We start from the raw sequence: 19,391 nt of genomic DNA, 5'->3' as shown, positions 1-19,391 counted from the left end.
CGCCTTTCCCCAGTTCTCCCGCCCCCTGTCCCGCCGGGAGCGCGCGGCCGGGCTGCCCCGTTCTGGGCGGGGCTTTTCCGCCAGCGAGGCGTGTCCTGCTTCGCCCCGCCCCTCACCTCAGTGTGCGACCGCTGCGGGGAGGGGCGCGGCGGCCGGTGGTACCGGCTGCGATGGCTGTCGGCGGGAGCGGGGAGGGCCCGCCGCCGCCTTTCTGGGGGGCTCCGCCTCGGGGTCGGGCGCGGGAGGCCGAGGCCGACCCCCCGCAGGGAGTCGGGGCGCGGCGGGGGCGTAACGGCCGGGAGCCGCCGGGCCGGGCCCCTCGAGCGATGCCGTGAGGTAAGGCCGGCCCGCGCGGCGCCGGGGCGAGGGCGGGCGGGGCTGGCCGGGCGCGGGCGGCGGGCTCCGGCGGTCTCGCTGGGAAGGCGGCTGCTTTGGAGCAGGCGGGGCTTGTGGTCGCTTTGCTCTTCTTGCGAGCGCGCTAGAAGACCGACGGATTGAATAACGCGATATTAAAGTGTGTTTTTGAAGAAAAATAAACCCCAAGTGTCGTGCTTTCTTGTTTCCTGGAAATCCGCCTCCCCGGTACCGAAGTACGCCGGTGGGCGAGGCGGGGCGGGAAGATGAGCTCCCGGCCTTGCCTGCAGCCGGCGGGGAGCTGTGGCTGAGCGGAGGCCGAGGGAGGCGGGGAGCGGCGGCGGTGAGGAGCGAAGCGCGGCGGAGGCGGCGATGCTGAGGCCGGGAGGTGAAGAGAACCGCGGGGCTCGCTCCGTCCGCGGGAGGAGTTGCTGCAGCGGGGCGACGACGACGGCAGCGCACGGAACCGTCGGGTGTCGGTGACCGCTGCTTCTCCCGCTCCGACCCGCTCTGCTCTTGCGGAGCGTGGCCGGGAGGAGGCGGGGTGGCACCCCGTGGCCGTCTCCCCTTCTCCTCCTCCTCCCCCCCCGCCCACGGCCGGGGCCAAGCAGCGCCGCCCGGTTTCCCCCTCCGACCGGCGGGGGGCGCCAGCGGGGGGAGGCGCGGCCTCTCGTCGCGGGGCAGGCCGGGAGGGCGGGAGGCGGGGCTGCGCGCGTGCGCGGCGGGGCTGGGCCGGTGGGGGCGGCGGTACCATATGCGCGGGGCTGCGCGCGGGCGGCCGGGCAGCGCTGAGGCGGGGGACGAGCGCCGGGGCCGCCGCCATGGGCAAGAAGCAGAAGAATAAGGGCGATGACAGGTAGGGCAGCGGCACCCCCTGCTCCGCGCCCCCTCGCACCCCGCCCCGGGCCGCTGACAGCAGCAGCAGCGGCGGGGAGCGCCGGTGCGGCGGCGCTGAGTCAGGCCTTGCCGGGGCTCGCGGCCTCGTCGGAGACTGCAGGCAGGCGGGGCTCGGCAGACCCGGCCTGGCGGTGTCCGGGCCGGCGGCTCGGTCGTGCCCCTGGCCCGGGGGAGCGGCGCGGGCTGTGCGGGCACGGCCCGCGGCGGAGGCCCGCGGAGTCGGCGGGCGGGTGCCCCGCAGGCGGCGGCGTGGAGGGGTGGAGGGAGGCCTGGCGGCCGCGGAGGGCGGCGGCGGGGGAGGCCGGGCCCCTGGCGCCGGCTTCGCGGTGCCTGTGATGGGCGCTTGCCGGAGCCTGGGCTGCCTTGCCGGGGAGCCCGGCCGGGAGCGGGCGGCGGCCGAGTGCCGCTGTCCGTGAGCGCGGATGTCGGCTGTCGGCTAAAAATAGCTGCTTGCTTCAGCTGCACCGCCTGAGGTGGCTGTTGTTTGAGGTGTTTTTGTAATGGGAGACAGCGCTGTGGATCATGGTATAGCTTAGTGATTTGTGCACGTTTAATAGATGCAGATGGTTAGATGTTTTAGTGATTGCAGGAGAAGAGGGATCCCTTCTGCGGTTATGTGCATATCGTCTTGGTGTCTGTCCTGTCAGTGAACTTTATTTTTTTGTAGGAGAATCTGCGATTATATTAACCATATGGAACACTGACTGATTAATGTTGTGAGTGTCCTGTTACTTACCACGATAAAATAATATATACGGAGATACAACCAATTTGGACAGTGTGTTTTGTTAATACTGGCAAGGAGTTAAATGAAAACTGTTGTCTTAAAATGTGTGTGAACTAGAAACAGTACAACTTTTTTCCTTACCTAGACAGCTCATTTTGTATATCCTTTTCAAGTCATTAAGCGTTTCTTTTATGAAAGTGCTTCCTGTGAAGGCTATTCCACAAAATATTATTTCCTCTCTAAGCTTTTTTACTGCCTAGATGTGTATTGCATTAAGGTGTTGACGTTAGTGACCTAAGGTTGTTACACTTTACCAGGTTAGGGTGTAAACTGTTTTAGTTTCTCTGGCCGTTTCTGGGTAATGAGTCTCTTGCTCATCTGACAGTGTTTCCTCACACGTTTTGCCATACCATATATGCTGCTTTCTAGTGTCTGTTGTTACCGGCTTTGTTTCACAGGTGTATCTTGGAGCAGCTCTGGCGAGGAGATGAGTCAAGAGTGATTTGAAAAAGAAGAGGGAGGAGTTGGATTTTTGTGCTCTAAAGGAAAGGCACTTAGGGCTTGTCTTTGTATCTGGTGTGGCAGATGCCAGAATCATGCAGAAGCCTCTGGGTACAGAAGCATCACTGTACTGGGAGACCTCCCAGTGATGGTAGCTGGCGCGCAGGGGAAGCTTTGAGAGTCTTGGTGCCTTCCAGATGCTTTGTTCTCTTGTATTTCTGTGTGTCTGTAAATGACTGAGCATAGGTCTCTGTTGGTTGCTGTGCGCAAAAATCTCATTTATGTCTAAAAAAATGGAAGCATACCATAAAAGAGAAGCCAAGAATTTGTTCGTAGAATAATTGAAATCTTAAGAACCTGATGATTAATAGTCCAAATCTAATTGTTACAGAAAAAGAAAGAGCAATAATGTAGTTAACGTAGTTATGCTGACCGTCTCACTGCTGCTGAGAGTCCTGAAGTCAGTGGTTTCATCCTGGTGGTGGTGAGCTGTTACGGTGACTTGTCAGCATCAGGTGTCCTTCATGAGGAGGCATATGATCATGCATGTTGATGGTTTCATCTTCCTCACTGTAGGATATGCTGGAGATCACTTTTATATGCTTGCTTATGTGACACTGCGCTGCTTTGCAGCTCCATCTTACATCCGAATATGTAAAAGACGCTATATATTAGGTACTAGTTCTTTCTTGTTTGTTACCCCTAAAACCAGTTTTGTCCAGGTCTGCATTTCTATTAACTGACCACTGGTGAGTCGGAGGGTGTCCAGCGCAGAGTCCTGTACAAGCCACCTCTGTGTATCTCGTTCCTGCGCTCCGCTGCGTCCTGTGTCCTCAGGGCCTCTGCTACCGTACCAGGCCTGTATCTCTCTACACTGCATCATTGTGTTAGAGTTGTGAGTATCTCATTCTATACAGAGTAACTGCTTGTTGCTGCTATCTATATGAAAACTACAGTTGCAGCATGCCTGGGTAAACAAAAGTAGAACCCATTAGGCGTAGACACCTGGTCAGTTAGAGGAATTGCTGTCACAGCTAAATCCAGCAAAAGTTGCAGGCAGGTCAAGGAAAGTTCAGCCAAAGTAAGCCTGACAGGCTCCGGTCCGAAGGCCTTGCAGCTGCAGTGCAGGGCCTATGGACTGCTACTAGCAGGGGCGATACCATGTTACAGGGCTATGCGGTTGTGTGGCGGTGGAAGCAATGATGTGGAAGAAGAATTCAAGTGGGTATGTGTTCGGGAAGAAGGACAGGACAGTTAGATCGGGTGTATTTTATAGTGGGGAGTTTGAAGGGATGGCAGTGAGGATAGACCTGGAAGGCCAGTGATGTTTTGGAATAGGCTCCATCTGCAGAGGTACCCTCATCATCTGGTGGTGTTGGTTCTAGCTGATGCCCCGTGTGTGTCAGGCTCTCTCGAGGCAGAGGCTGCATTGCGTATTTGAATCTGTGCCTTGAAGGTGGACTTCAGCATCCCCCGTCAGTCTCCCTTTCATTCCCAGTGGAGTGAGGGAGGAATGGCACTGTGGAATCAAAGGCTTCCAATCAGTTTTGTGTCTCACATCTTCAGTTCTGTGCTATGCAGAGTTAGTACACTGTTTCCTCCTCCTTTTCCTCTCTTTCCTTCCCCAACAACTATGTTGCAGATACAATCCCTTACATCCCGTCTGGCCGCCACTCCCAAAGCATACGGCAGCTCAAGGGCATAACTTGCAGTGCAAAGGGAGCACGTGGGAAGATGCAGGTGGCATGTCTGTTCTGAACAGTGGTCTGAGAATTGGTGCAACAGCAAGGAGATTTTCTACTTGTCTTCTGACATACTGAGACAAGTTACAGAAGACACAAGTCATCTTTACTCTGCTTTTCTTCCCTTCTCCCCCATAGCTTTGACTTCTGTTGTGTAGTTTTCCCCTTGTTTGTTTCTGCTGAGTACAGTAGAGGTCATACTGACAAGTATTGATACATGTCCAGGAAGTGTGCTGGTAAATGAGGTGAGGATGAATTTTGTCATGGGAACAGGGTATAAGTACAGAAGGACAAGACCCTGAGTGAGATGATATCTGTGGGAAAGAAGGGGAATGCAGGACCGTAGCCTATTATGAATACAGATTGTTATCTGAACAGATACACCTACAAATCTGTTTCTACTATATCAGCACCGCTGATATATTTGTCTGGAACTCTGTTGTTGACTCATGCCACTTAATCGCTGTGCATCTGTCCATGAAGAACATAGTTATCTGGAATGGTCAGATATGTGGTCGCTGTAGGAAAAACTCGATGTGGTATGTTAGAGAGGTGCTTTGTAAATGGGGAGAGTGACTTGGGTCATGAATAGCTCCTAAACCATATGGAAGCTGCTTAATTTTCATGGTTGTGTTGATTGCTGATTTTCAATTAAAACTTCACAGCAAACCTTTCAATAAAAATACAAGGCATCTGAATTTCTAGGTTTTCCTAATGAAAGAGTGCGTGTTCAGATGTGTAGTCTAGCTCCTGCTGGAAGTGCTGTGTTATGCTTTGGCTCTTGGGTAGAGCTGTAATGGCAGAAGGTTTTCCCCTACTGCCTTTGTGAATTTAGTATAGGACTTTTTTTTTAAATGCATGGGAAGAAAGGCTGTTGTAAACTACAGAATTGTGCTTTGATTTCCAAGTAAGTGTGCTATATGCTGTATGTTACAAATTACTCCCTGCCTGGAGTGTGGACCCTTCTGCTTGGCGGTGTTAGCTCTTCATGTGTTTTTCCTCCTCTCCCAGCTTTAAGTCATCTTCCTCTTCTCTTAGTAGTTTTCCTTAGCTTTCAGTAGGTAGTCTTCAGGCGTGTTTATTCTTGTGCCCTTAATATTGTGAACTGTTGCCTAGGCATACCACTCTGATCATTCATGCATATTGCTTGGAAATTACAGGTGCCAGCTGTGATTCTGCAGCCAAGAGTGAACACTACTGCTAAAATAAGACTTACAGTGCTGTTCCTGATGCTATATATCCCTTTCTCTTCTGCAAATTAAATTGCTGGCATTGTAGATTAGTCATTCTATTTGGCTCTTTTTTATTAGTCTGTTAAGTAAAGTCTTCTTGATGTTGTGTAGAAAGCTCTGTGAAAGCTAGAAAGCCTACAAACACCTGTACCTCAGAAACATTCTGTACACCAGAAAATTTACAATAGCCATCTCTCTCTGCTTCTCAAAAATATTTCCACAGGCAAAGTTTTCTGCAGCTCTATCGAGGAGAACAGCTAATAAACCCTTGAAATCCCTGTTTTGCAAATCTCTTCTGGAAGATGCCAGGATTTTGTACTGAAAGATAGAGTAAAATAATGCAGAATAATTTCTCCATTACAGAAATTTACTGGCCTGTTCTATGCAAATGAATGTTTCCATTCCCCCCATACCTATAGTTTTTAGCACAAACATTTCATATTTATAAGAAAGGTATTTTTATACATTTGTTGGATTTTTTTTTTTAAGCAAAATATCATTGTAAAAAGACTGTAAGGATCTGCAAATATTTGCAATAAACTAAAAAGCAGTACACAAAGATTGTTAGAAGCAGCTTTTCCTGTCGAAGTCTTTTTTTATTTGTTACCTTTGTGAAGGTGTCTAAACCTTATGTATAACTACTGTTTATGAAAAGCAAGAAGATAGTACATTGCAAGCCAGCAGGAATTGAAGGAACTGTTCTTTGAGTTCTCTGAAGATCTCTGGAAAGCCTCGCTCAGAATAAAGATGTTTACAGTAAGTTAAACATTGCTGCTGTTGTTGACGCTCATATTATCAAGCCAGGCAAGCTGACAGCTCTACATAACTTCACTGGTTTTAATTGCATTAATACTGTCATGTTTTTCTGACTCTGGACACACACTCATTGCTGTACATTTGTTCTGTGCCATTCATCACTTAAAAACTGCCTAGTAGTCAAAGTTACAGTTCTGGACAAAATCTCTAGTTTAGTAACTTTTAATGCTTGCATAAAATACTCCTTTTCCTTCTCCCTCTGACTGTCTCCACAAAAATAGTCCCTTAGACTAGTAGAGGAAATAATTTTTCTGCACACAAGTTCTGTGTGCATAGAAGTAATTCAGTCGTTATTTTGGCTTGCTAAAAAAGTACAGTGCAGTCTGGTAGGTGTTCTGGTCTGAAACCAGTTGATATATCACAGAAGATGCGTGTTTTGATGATCCTGGCATTTGCAGCACTGAAACCTTATTCTTCCCATATGTCATCTTTTTTTTTTTTCTTTTGCAATACTCCAGTGGAGATTTTAAATGTGAATCTACAATCTTAACACTGAAATATGTTTCTTTAGATGAAGTATTGATTTTAATTATAGTTAATGTAGGTGGGCATCCTTTGCTCTTCAGGGCTATAGACTTTCTGAAGTGTATTTCATGAAGTGTTATAAATGGTATTTTTGTGATGTATTTTGGTGTTACACACGGAGAGATACGTGGGATATGGAAGTTGTGAAACACTGGACTTTGAGGTAGTTTCTGTTATCTTTGCACTTTTTCTAAACAAACTAAACCCAAAAGGAACTAGTTCAGGGAAGACTTGATGCTAGTTCTTTGCTTAGTGTTTCATATTCCATACTTTTAGTCATCGTGTTCTCTTGGGACATGAACACCTAGACTGAACCTTGAAGAACTGCTTTCTTCCAGAGCTCTATGTTGCCGGCTACTAGCCACAACAAAAGCTTTTTATCTTGAAATTTTGCGGTATCTTTGTTTAAATGGTAACTTAAGGTTGTTGTGAGCTCCTTATTTTTTTTTTTAATCTGGGTTGTAGAAAGGAGACTTGGTTTCTGTAGAATCTGTTGGGGTTAAAAGTTAAGTTTTCTATGTCTTTTTCAGAAGGTTTTGCTTAGCTGATAGTTTATTCCACTCTTTCCCCAGCCAAACTTAAAAGAGAAGGCATGACTCTTTAATATTAAAAATGGAATCATAGTCTTGGGAGCCTGTATAAAAAGCAATTACCTTTTAGTCAAATTTTGCTTCCTTGCTGTCTCATGTAATTAGGTAGCTTCACCAGCTTCCTTCATCTTACTAGGGAAAAATAGCTAAGGTGTCGGTTCACATCACACTTAGCCGAGCTGTCAGATGTTTCAAATCTCGTACTCTTGCTGTTCCCCGCTGCATGCTGTAACTGCTTCTGTTGCATTGGATCCAGTGCTTATGTGCCCGCAGTACGACTCAGGTGTGTGATTTGATCTGCCACCAAAGAAGTGCCTTCTGCAAGGACTTGTGGCTGCAGGATGGCCTGAGCTGATGAGAGGGGAAAGCATGGCTGGGAATGGGGAAGGAAGTCACTGCTCCCCTTGCCTGCCTCATAACTTGAGAAAAAGGCAAGGGGAGGGGGGCCCGTTTCTGGGGTTGTGATTTTTTTTTCTTTTTTTTTAAAGCGGTGTCAGCTGCAGTGTTGGGTTGCACAGCTGGTGCTCACATGGACACTCCTTCACTTCTTGGGCTGAGGAAGGAGTGCTGTCCATTCTTTCCTGAAGTTTCAGACTGTCTCAGGCATATGTAATTTAAGTGTTTTCAGCAGGAAGAACAAGGTGGCTGCTTCTGCTTTAAAAAGAGAAGCTTGTGGTGTTCATGTTCTTTGATAGGTAAGAATGAGAAAAAGGCCACAGCTTTGTTTTCATGTTTTGAATAGCCTTGCTGAGCCAGCAAAAGGTTGCATTTTCAATTTCATAACCCACTTAAAGAACAAGTTGGTGGTGTGTGGTTTAGAACAATTAAATAATTACTTCCAAAGTGGTTTATATTCTGTAGCATTTTAAACCAGTTGCTCTAAAAACTTTTTGCAGAAGAGGATGGCGATTTGTCTTAATACCTACAAGTATAAACAACTACAAATATGCCATTCAGCACTGATTACTTGCTGATTTTGGATAAACTTCTATTTAGAAATGCATCCTTCTTACTGGGCTTACGACCCACATACACAGAGGATAGGTAGGATGCTCTGGGGGAGTAATGGTGAAGACCTGTCTAAAAGTGTTAATTTTACTTGGTCTAAGACTATTGCGAAACCAAATACGTGGAAACAGATGGTTCAGCTTCTTTTCAGTCTTTTTGAAGTTCAAGGGCTTTTTTTTCGAGCAAAAGGAAATGACTTAATGACAGTGATGTTCCTTTGAAGGTGATCAGAAGAGCTGGTGTCATGTAAATGATGAAATATCTCCAAAGTTGCCTCATGAAAAATGAGTCGTCTTATTATGCAGGAATGTGGGCAGTGAGTTCACAGCAGTGATGCAACTTTCTTGCTGTGTCGACTTACTGACTTTTCTGCCCCGTGCACGTAAATGTTTTTGTTTTTTATTTTTTGAATTGTGCAGTGTTTTCTGACATTTGAGCTTCCTCTTTACAGAGACAGTTTTAAATCCAATCCCAACTGAAATATTTCCGGCATAATTTGACTGAGCTTGTTATCTTAGTTAGCTGAAAGATGAAGACAAGCTTTAGTAATCATATTTGTGTCGGTCAGTGCAGTTGATCAAAAAGTACTTGTTATCTTTGAGTCTGTAGTTTTACTTTCAGCAGGAGAGTGTTATCCTGTTGACTTTGTCTGCAAAGCTGGGTGTTGGATTTCCAGTAATTAAGGGCTTGTTCTCATTTTAAGTTGAATACTTAACATTTGATTTCTGCAGTTTTGTTTAACTAGTTTCAATAATGTCAAGTTGATATAAATAAGGGCAACTCAAGGCCTTTGTATACTGTTAATTAAACCTGTTGTTCCACTTCTTCAGTTTGGGTATGGATTAGGAAACTATTCGTTTCCTTTGCTCTTTAGCTTACTGCTGCCTAGTCAGGATGTCACGTCTGTCACATGTAGATGCACGGTGCTTATTTATAATGAAGTTTGTCCTGTGTTTGTGGATATGTATTGTAGGTACTATAATAAGTGTACTCAAAGTCATAATTGGGTGTGGTCTTAGGAAAGAGCATGAGGAAAACATGCATGTTTGCTGGTGGCCTTGCTAATGTAATATGCTTGTCTGTTAACAGAGAGTTTCTGTGAAATACTTTTGTTGTCAGTTGGCTTGCGAGGCTTCACTAGAACCTGCACGGGAAGCTGGAGGAGCTTGTTTGGGAAGGAAGGGCAGTTACACATTTCAGCTGCAAAAGTTCATTGCGCAAAGAAAAATGCTGGAAGTCTGACTTATTTCGATAGCTGTAGTCCTGTCTTCCCCACGTTTGGCCTTGTTTTCTGGGGCAGTGCCTAGGAAGTCTTTCAAATTCCTATGACTAGACTTGTCTGTTACAGAGACTACATTGAGTGCAGTATCTGTCCTTAGTATGGAAGCTTCACACTATGAAAATCCCTAGTGATGAATATGTTAGCTATGCCAGTAGTTGGAGGAATTTTTTTTAACCTTCCATGGAAGAGAGAAGTGATAGATAATTAAAATGTACTTGCAACTGTTCTGAAATACTTCATTAGGAAGCTCTGATGTTTTTTATTTTATTTAAGAATTTTAAGTCTAAATCTTGATTCGGAGCATGACAACTTCTGGTGAGATGTGCACTAATTAAGTGTGTAATATCCTAGACTGCAAAAGAAAAGGTAAAACTTCAGACTTCAAAAATACATCTCACTAATTGTGCCCAAGTGTTAGAAACTATGAAACTTTACAATTTAAGTGTTTATAAGCAAACTGGCAAAGCATGCCCTTAAGACTAAAGCAAATCCTAGTGTGTGGAAACTAGGATTGACGTAAGCTTGAACATCTGTAAATCAAAGCTTGTATTAGGGTGAACCCTAGCCTTATGATGGCTTCCACAGGGAATTTCTAGGTTATGGCTGTTGCAGGCTATTGCATCAGAAAAAGAACTTGCTCCAAAACTGTGCTTGTTTCTCATGTTTTAAAAAACGTGACCTCCACCCCCCAAAAAGCCCAACACCTTAAGGTATGTGCTATTTTAGTATTTTTTCAGCAGATGCTATGTAATAGCCAAGGGTTTTGTTTGCCATGTGGGGTTTTTTTTTTTTTTTTTTTTTTTTTTTCAGCTGAGGTTCTAGTCTTAGATATTGTTTCCTTGCTGTACTGGCAAGAGAAACCCTGTGATGTTGTTTTCTACAGACCATGTGTCTATCAGTCACGAGGTTTTTCTGCTTTTCTGACTCAATAGCTTGCAACTGTGCGGGATCTTATAAGTAGGAGAGCTACTGGTGGACTCTTTACATCTGACTGAGCAGTGGTAGGTGACAGCTCTTCGTTTATTTCCTAACTGCTTTAATACACTGAAAATGTTTCGTGCTTTCGCTCATAGGCAGGATTTGGGATTGTAGCTTTGTTTGTCACTGGTTTTGCTGAACATGTAACACAAGTAGCTTAGGTTGTGTCTCGGACTGTCGCTTTCTGTTACTGGCTTGATTTGATGCTTTGATTGCATGAGATGTTGTTGAATTTCCTTTGCTGCCCATGCCTGTCTTAAAAAATCTCCAGACACTTACTTGGGATGATCCTGGTTTGGTACAGAACGGTGTGCTAGCACAGCATTTAACTAGTGAGACAGTGAGTATTCAGGAATCTACTCATAAATATCTTTCCCTGTGTAATGCAGGTTTTTCAGCAGTTTATGCAGACAACTGGTACTGGAACCCTTTTGGGCAACAGATGAATTTGTAATGCCCTTTCTAGGGCACTAAGGTCAATATTTTTCAGTATAAATTATGTGTTTCTGTGTGTTACTTTTAAAATGCTTTGGAGTATTTTGAAGTCTTACATTGCTCAAATCCTGCTTAAATGGCAGAAGACAGTGAAATTGCATGGGGGAAATGTAGAACGCTTTTTATCAGTGATTTCTAAAGAAAAATACTTTTGCTTGGCATCTGAGATGTGGTGATCTCTGCATACTTGTTATGGGTTACTGCCATCTGCTTTCATTAGCCTGACTGCTGTGTTTTCTCCCACTGCATAGTTTTGCCCTGTATTAGACACAGACTTCCAAGGAGGAATGTCTGCAGCCGTTTAGTGTTGTGAAAATTGCTTGTTTAGGTTTGTGAGTGAAGTACACACACCTAACTCTTGCTGTAATTTAGTGCGTTGAAATGCTGTTTTAGCAATATCAGAACTGTTTTCATATCTGGCAGCAAAAATAGAGGCAGGAATCAAAAGTGTGTGAGTAAGAAAGGTGACTCAGGCTTCACTTCTTAGACAGACAAAAGAAAATGAGGGAAATAACCCCTTCTTAGTAGTGCAGTGGCATTTTGCTTTCTGTGTCATGCTTTCCAGATCTCTTTGAGCCTGTTGTGCTGGGGAAACATGGCGTTATCTTGGTGTGTGAACCTGGTCAACAGCAAGCCGCCTTTGAGTCCAGAGCATTATGAGCTTGAAAGGCCTAAGGTAGTGAGGCTGTGAAATTGGTATTTAAAATCTTTATGCAAAAGCCATTTGAGGTCAGAATTGAAAACTGTTTGTGCATACTGGTGCTTTGAAGTTCCTATATCAGGCGCTCTTAGAGTTGGGGTTAGGACCCTTGTAAAGGCTGAGTGGAGGGGCAGGAGAGGCTGTGTTGAGACCTTTTGGAGGACTTGGAGGAGGAGGTTACTGTGAGAGTGTTTGGGTTTCAAAAACATGTGTTTGGGGACTGCTTGAAACAGTTCCTAGGTGTATCTTCCAATGCCAATAAGAAAGAAGCTCTATTGTTGTCTATCTAAGTGTGGGGGGTTCCTTATGACACAAAAATTTCCCCGGAAGAGAGGAAAGGCACCTTCCCAGTCTTCTTTTCAACTTGCTTTTATTATGAAATCCTAGTGGAATATTGTTACAGTTTTAAAAGGTAAGGAAATTCAAGGTCATTATGGAAATAAACTCTTAATTAAAATATTGGCTTCCATTATTCCTTGGTTTTCCAATGATAGTCTTGCTTTACAGTTCTTAAGAATTACAACTGTATATGTAGCTGTATATATAAGAGCATAATTTTACTTCATTGAGGCTCAAATGTTTGAACCTTGCCGTGTGCCTTCTTAGTAAATGGAAATATAGTGGAAAGTGTAGATTTCTTGGAAACAACTGACTGTTAAGCAGTGGAGGCCAACGTTGGAAAGGCTCTCATACTATATTTATGCCACTAGTGTGACAGCTGGAGAGTCTTCATTATTATTCCTAAACTGTTCTTGCTGGTGGGTGTTAAACCTCAATGTCTGTTAATTAGTTTTTTTCAGTGTTTGATTTGGGAGATGTTTTCCACAAAGAAGCTTTCTTCTTCAAGGTTCGGTTAAAATAAGTTGATTTAAAACCAAATAAACCCCCACTGTCTTAAAGCCTATGTCCTGGAAAACATAAGATACCATAGGGATCCTGTTTACTAGCAGCATAAAACCCGGTGTGTTTTATGTTTGGACATAGCTGATGCCGTGAAAAGCCGGAATTGAAGACTCAATAGTTGGCAGACTATTAAGCAGGTATTCTTTATTGCGGCGCCGGGCACACGGGGGATCTCTCCTCCAAACGTGTGCACCGAAGAGACACAGTTACTAGGTATTTATGCTATGTTAACATACATATTCATTACATTTCCAAGAAATGTTTATCATAGTAATGCCTTTTCCAAGAATTCATTAATATATGGTAATGTCCATCGCACATGTTTGTTTGGCGTCTCTCGGCAGGGGTCTTCAGATTATCCTACAGCCTCCTTATCTCTGTAGTTTGCATACCTGTTCTTCCAAGGCCCAGACGCCTAAAGGGATTATTCAGGAGTCCCTTGTCTTGCAACCATCCCAATTATTCACAAAGAACCAAGACTTGTTTCTGACCACCTGAAGTGATAACATCCCCTACATGTTACATTTGTTACATTTACAGTTATCATAGCTTTCTGCAAGGTTGCAAAGTGAAAAGTCAGCCTTGAGAATATCCATGTAAAATATAAGCTGTTTAAAGGCTTGGCACTCTAATATGTGTACAGCCATGTGGTTAAGATCCTGTAGTAGTGGGAGCAGTACAGCCATGGAAGAAGTAGCGGTGGAGCTTGTATTTTGGTCTCTTCAAACTATTTCAAGCTTGGATTTGATTTAGTCTCCTCCATTAACTCCTAGAATAGAAGGAGGTAAGCAAATGTGCTTAATAAACTGATATGCCACACTTAATGCAAAAAGAAATGTGAGGGCCTATGTGTAGGCCTAGATGTAATAGACCTAACGTGATATTAGGGCTTTAACTCTAGGTGTAGGGATGATTGTTGACATTTTTATTTCAGCTGTCTATGCTACCCTTGGTGCACAACCAGTTAAACCGCTCATAAAAACAGCTTTTAAATTGCTGAAACATCCAGTCAGCTGTTCTTAAAGTGGAAATGGCCAAAAGGTTATTCTTTCCTTTTGAGGGAGGTAGGGATTGGTTTAGAAATCTTTCATTAAGTATTTGAGAGTTACATTTCTTTGAGAAATGTGTTACTTATCAGGTCAGCACATAGGTGGTACTACGAGGTGTATTCAAGGCCTGTTTTTTCTTCCTTTGTCTGAAAGTAAGTATCTTTGGTAATAAAGATGCTGCACAATGAGGTGTTTCATTGTGTTGCTTTTCATTTGGTTTGTTCAGTCTATATAAAAGAAAATTTAAGATCTTAAAAAAAAAATCAATCTTGGACTTTGAAAAAAGGAAGTGTATTGTTGCTTACTTGTGCTATTTACACATATAGACAGTGTTGACTTGGTTATGCCAAATATTTGGGATAAAATGGGTTTGTGAATGTCAGCATTCACTTTAAACTTGTAAAATGATTCTGTCAGCCCTCTCCCCTTGCAAAGGGAAATACAACTTAGACTTACTGAATTTCAGAGTCTTTAAAGGAATAATTAATACTTGGTTTTCTATTGATATTTAACTTCTGTGTCTATAACTTGGCAAGTCTGAAGCTCTGTTAGTTTAGAATTTGCTGTTATCATGGAGGTCTTGATTTTGGAAGAAATTTAGTTCCATTATTTTCGGGATATAGATTTTGGTATTTGGTGGATTAGCCTTTGCCTGACTGATTTGCCCTAAATGGGTGGTGATAATTGAGACAGTGAAATTGTGAAACTAACAGTTTTCTGCCCACGTATCTAAGAGGGAGTTAGATGAGATATTAATAGCGTATTGATTAAATGGTTTTTGAAACTGCACGCTGTGATAAAAGTAGCATCCTAATTTTTACTACTTTAATAGACCAGGTTTGGTCTGAGTACCAAAGTTCTAAGTGTGAAGCAGGGAAATTCTCCTTTCTTACAATTGCTGTGAGCATGATTAGGTGGAAAAACCTCTGGACGCTTGGCTTAGGTTTTGCTCAATTCTCGTGGTATGAGTCAAGAAGAAGGTGCATCTGAACTACAACTATTGATAAAGGACAGGAGAAAAGCCACTTCTGCAAAGCTGCAGATGAGAAGTTATAGCAAGAAAAGAAAATGCTTTTGAAAGAGAAACTTGATATATTGAGATCTAATGAGGAAGGATGTGTATTTCAAATGCTTAGTGAAACTTCTTTTGGCTTTCTTCAGGCCCAGGAGAGGTAATACTAAGACAAGTGGTGGGGATGATTGCTTGCCAACTGCATTGGTATTTTTTTATGATCTGCTTTAGAGTCTGGCTCGGGGCTGAACTGTTTTGCTCCATGTGACTTCTTTTCTTGAAAGATAAAAATAATACTTTTCAGTCTGATGGCAAAGCATGGGCAACTGTTAGCATAAATTAGAAGCTGTGAAGAACTTCCACTTAATTGCTAAATAAAAATACTGTAGCTTTTTTTGTTTGCTAAAGGGTGTTTAAAGGAGCAGGTAAAGTGCTGCTTAATAGAATTTCCCCGTTGCTAAATTGCAAGATTTCTTCCATTTGTGCTTCGTATTTGGACTTTTGTTGTGGGGGCTGCTTTTCTAGCAGCAACACAGGCTGTGATTTGAAGGGCTAAGCAGTTTATCTTTTGGAGGAACAAGGTGAGACAGTCTAGTTACATTCTTCCAAGAAGTTTTATCAAATTTCGCATCTAAACTTTTAAAGTCAGTGTTGCAAGAACAGAACATGTTTAACTCTTCCACCTCCCTTCCAGCAGACAGCAGTGTGAAGGTTTTTCTATTCTGTCATGTAGTAAGATAGTAGTGCATAATGGTTTGTTTAATGTGTTTCTGCCCATGCATTACTTCTGTTTAATCATTGATTTTACATTGTGAAGCTTTTGTTTTATGCCAATGGCTTCTACTTATGTAAACTTAATGTTTGAACTCTTGATAACCCTGCTTTCCTTTTGCATTTTAGTGCAAAAGATGATATTGATATTGATGCCCTTGCTGCTGAGATAGAAGGTGCAGGAGCTGCAAAAGAGCAAGAGCCTCAGAAATCCAAAGGCAAAAAGAAAAAAGAGAAGAAGAAACAGGATTTTGAGTAAGTTTGTTGTTTTTTTTTTTTCTGTGTTATGTTATTTCATTATACAAAAACTCAGTTACTTAAGTATCATAACTTCTTTCTTATTTTAGTGAAGATGATATCCTGAAGGAGCTGGAAGAACTGTCAATAGAGGCACAAGGAGGGAAAGTTGACAGGGAACCTCCTACAGGAAAGGTGAACACCGAGAGGGAGGTGGGCTAGTTAATAATAATAGCATATAGTTGGAATATGAGACACCTCAGTCCCAGAAAAGTTCTAGTGTTGCAGTGTAGCTGGAGATCCTATGTGGAACTTGGCAGCTAGTGTGTATTTTTAATACACATTGATCATATTTTCATAGTAAATGTCAGTTGTGAAAGAATTGACCAGAAGCCATGTCTTCCTGCTGTTAATTAGTCAAAGCCAATCAGAATAAATTTGAATTGTGGGCTGAGGTATAGTATACTCATCAGGAATAGTTATTGCTTTCAAACTTTGTCTTCAATAAGAGAAGTTTTTCTTGACATCTCTCAATGACTTAGCTCACAATAGCAAGTCATTTTTCGTGGCTGATTATTTAATTGTTTAATTACCAGGTTGAAAATGACAATGAAGAAAGCTTATCAAAACAAGATAAAAAAAGGAAAGGAAAGAGTAAAAAAGCCAATCTGGAAAATGACTATGACAGCGAGGAAGTGGAAGATAAAGATAAAAAATCCAAAAAAACTCAGAAAGCAAAACAAGACATGCTTTCTGGCAGTGATGATGATGATCATGAGACGCAGCTTAAGAAAGGCAAAGGGAAAAATCAGAAGTCAAATAAAAAGCATGATCTGTCAGAAGAAGATGAAACTAACATTAAGAAAAGCAAAGAGCGTGCAGGGGCAGTATCTACAGGTGAGAGTGGTGATGAGTCAGATGAAGTCTCCCAATCTAGAAAAGGACGAAAGAAAACCCAAAAACCAAAGTCCACTCCTGCTGCTGAAAGTGGGGATGATGAAGAACCACCTTCATTCAAAGTAAAAACAGTGGCTCAGAAGAAGGCGGAAAAAAAAGAACGTGAAAGGAAAAAACGTGAGGAAGAAAAAGCCAAACTGAGGAAGCAGAAAGAGAAGGAAGAATTAGAAGGTGGTAAAGAACCAGCAAAGCGAAGGGAAGCTTCAAAAAAAGCTGAAGAGAAGGCTTCTTCTGAAGTCCTGGCAGCTCCTGGCCCTGGGGAAAAAGGAGAGACTCCTGCAGGAGCAGAGGGTTTGTAACATGGCTTCCAATACTGTAATTTAAAAACTATGGTGTTTGTAAGAAGGCCAAAGAGTTGGCAGGCAGCAAGGATGATTTGTTGCTTTATTCTGAATTGGGAATACTAGACATTTGGTGGCCTTGCCTGCCTTGTTGTGTTGGCTCACATGTGGCTGTTTTTTCTGGCCTGTAGTTTGTTCAGGTGCATGGGAAAACAAAAGCCAGATGGCGAATTCCGTTTACACTATGTGCTTACAGTTCTGTATTGCAAACATTTTTTCACTTCCTAGTTATTCTGTTACTTTAAGCCTTCAGGCCCTGACTGTGTAACTTCAGAGACAGTTTTATTTTTTCATTATGAAGTGCTTATGTAGTAGCCAGTCAGAATGTTCCTCATTTGGTGTTATTTATCATATTTGCAACATTAATTGTATTTAGAGTATCTTTAAAATTTCTGGGCGCTCTGAATGTATGCCTCTTCCTTCTGTAGCTGATGACAATGAGGGGGACAAAAAGAAAAAAGACAAGAAGAAAAAGAAAGGTGAGAAAGAAGAAAAAGAGAAAGAGAAGAAAAAGGGTCCCAGTAAAGCCACGGTTAAAGCTATGCAAGAAGCCTTGGCTAAGATGAAAGAGGAGGAGGAAAGGGCAAAAAGAGAGGAGGAAGAACGCATAAGACGACTGGAGGAACTAGAAGCAAAGCGCAAAGAGGAGGTACCGTGCATCTTACTCTGAGGACAGAATAAGGGAGAGGGTGATCTTAACCTGTACCCTTGTTGATGCAGCTGGTAGATTAGTCCTTAACATGTTTCTCATCAATAGATTATACACTTGGCCAGCTTTTGTGTAAAGCATGCTTTAAAAGTTCTGCATGTTTTTTAACCTTTTTCTAGGAACGACTAGAGCAAGAGAGGAAGGAAAGAAAGAAACAGAAGGAAAAAGAGAGGAAGGAGCGTTTGAAGAAGGAGGGAAAACTTCTAACAAAAAGTCAACGAGAAGCCAGAGCCAGAGCAGAGGCTACTCTTAAGCTACTCCAAGCTCAGGGTAAGCGGTACAGTTGAAAATAATAACAATAATAGAAATCATACCCTTTACTGCTCTCTGTATGGTTTTTCTGTCTGGAGCTATGAGGGCAAATACGGAGTAATTCCATGTAAAGCTGCTCTGCTGTCAAGGAAGGCAGTGTGTGGCCTCCTCCGTTTTCTTAATTAGGTTTAAACATCTGTGTATTTTCATCTTACACTTTAAATATTCAGCTTTTTTAATACACTCCACTTGTGGTTTAAAGATGTTATTATGGAACTTGGGAAAAATCACTTCTTTCCATTGCTTAGTCCAAACGCCAGGAAAAGCAGGTGGGCTGTGCAGTCGGTCTTGTAAGACCAGTGGTCTGGATCCTCTTGGATTAATTCATGTACTCGTTTAAGCAAGTGCATTGTTTTGCCTCAAGTTAGCTAGTCCATGGGAATACTATGTTATCCCCTTTGCCGCAGGAAAAGGGTATATAGGAGCTTTCTTGCTTTTCTGTCAAATATAGTCTGTTTCCGTTACATTGAATACACTTACTTCATTGCATTGTAAGCCCATGTCCTACTTTGTTCGTGGTAGCTGGTGGCTAAGGAAAGAAATTAATGCCTAAGTGTGCTTCTTTTTGTACTTGTAGGGAACACTGACGTTTTACTGGTAGGTGGATGTGTAAGGGTAGGAATCTCTGTAGCCAGTAAAGTGTTTGGAGCTCTTAAACATACACAAAGGCCATTTCTCTTCACTCGTTGCTGTAGTTATTAGAATCCTTCTGTTTGTGTGCTGCCACAACTGGACTTTTGTCACATCTACACTGTAAATCATACAGTACCTGAAGGAATTTTGAGTGTTTCAGAAGGTGCAACAGTAATTAAATTATTAATTTGTCTTTGCACCAAACTTCTGTTTTTAATTGAATCTCTTCCAACGTTAGTGTTGTCTTCTTGGTGAGGTGAAGATAAAGACTATGAATTGAACCTGGCATTGTTTTAATACCTAGAAACTTCTATGTTGTTAAAAAAAAACCCAACCAAACAAAAAAAACCCCAACACTGAGCAGGAGGGAAAATACTATCTACTGAACAAACTTAAACTTTGAAGAAGAGTTGTGCCTCTTAACTGCTCCAGATTGGAACTAGGATGACTGGCAGACAGATACTGAGTTTTAGCATAGCAGACTTTAAATTGACATATACTTGTTAAACTTGAGATATGCGTGTTCATAAAATCCTATGTGAGTATGTGATAGCTTCAAACCTGGAGTCTTAGGATCAGATTGTTTTTTTGTTTGTTTTTTTCCCCCATTAGTAATCTAA

The 19,391-nt window shown here is 42.8% G+C and overlaps 1 protein-coding gene across 1 annotated transcript in view; it reads left to right on the top strand.

The window, feature by feature from the left end:
- Positions 1-1,089: 1,089 nt before the first annotated feature.
- The window catches only part of EIF5B (eukaryotic translation initiation factor 5B), a 38,813-nt gene continuing 20,511 nt past the window's right edge, over positions 1,090-19,391 (top strand). The window contains exons 1-6 of the mRNA XM_075426811.1: positions 1,090-1,210; positions 15,712-15,837; positions 15,930-16,014; positions 16,416-17,067; positions 17,546-17,766; positions 17,946-18,096. Of these exons, the coding sequence (XP_075282926.1) occupies positions 1,176-1,210; positions 15,712-15,837; positions 15,930-16,014; positions 16,416-17,067; positions 17,546-17,766; positions 17,946-18,096 (1,270 nt within the window). The 5' untranslated portion in view covers positions 1,090-1,175. The remainder of the gene's footprint in view (positions 1,211-15,711; positions 15,838-15,929; positions 16,015-16,415; positions 17,068-17,545; positions 17,767-17,945; positions 18,097-19,391) is intronic.

The sequence above is a fragment of the Opisthocomus hoazin genome, chromosome 1, assembly GCF_030867145.1.
Source record: "Opisthocomus hoazin isolate bOpiHoa1 chromosome 1, bOpiHoa1.hap1, whole genome shotgun sequence".
Taxonomy (NCBI): Eukaryota; Metazoa; Chordata; class Aves; order Opisthocomiformes; family Opisthocomidae; genus Opisthocomus; species Opisthocomus hoazin.
The sequence above is the reverse complement of the archived record's forward strand: the minus strand, read 5'-3'. Positions and strand labels throughout refer to the sequence as shown.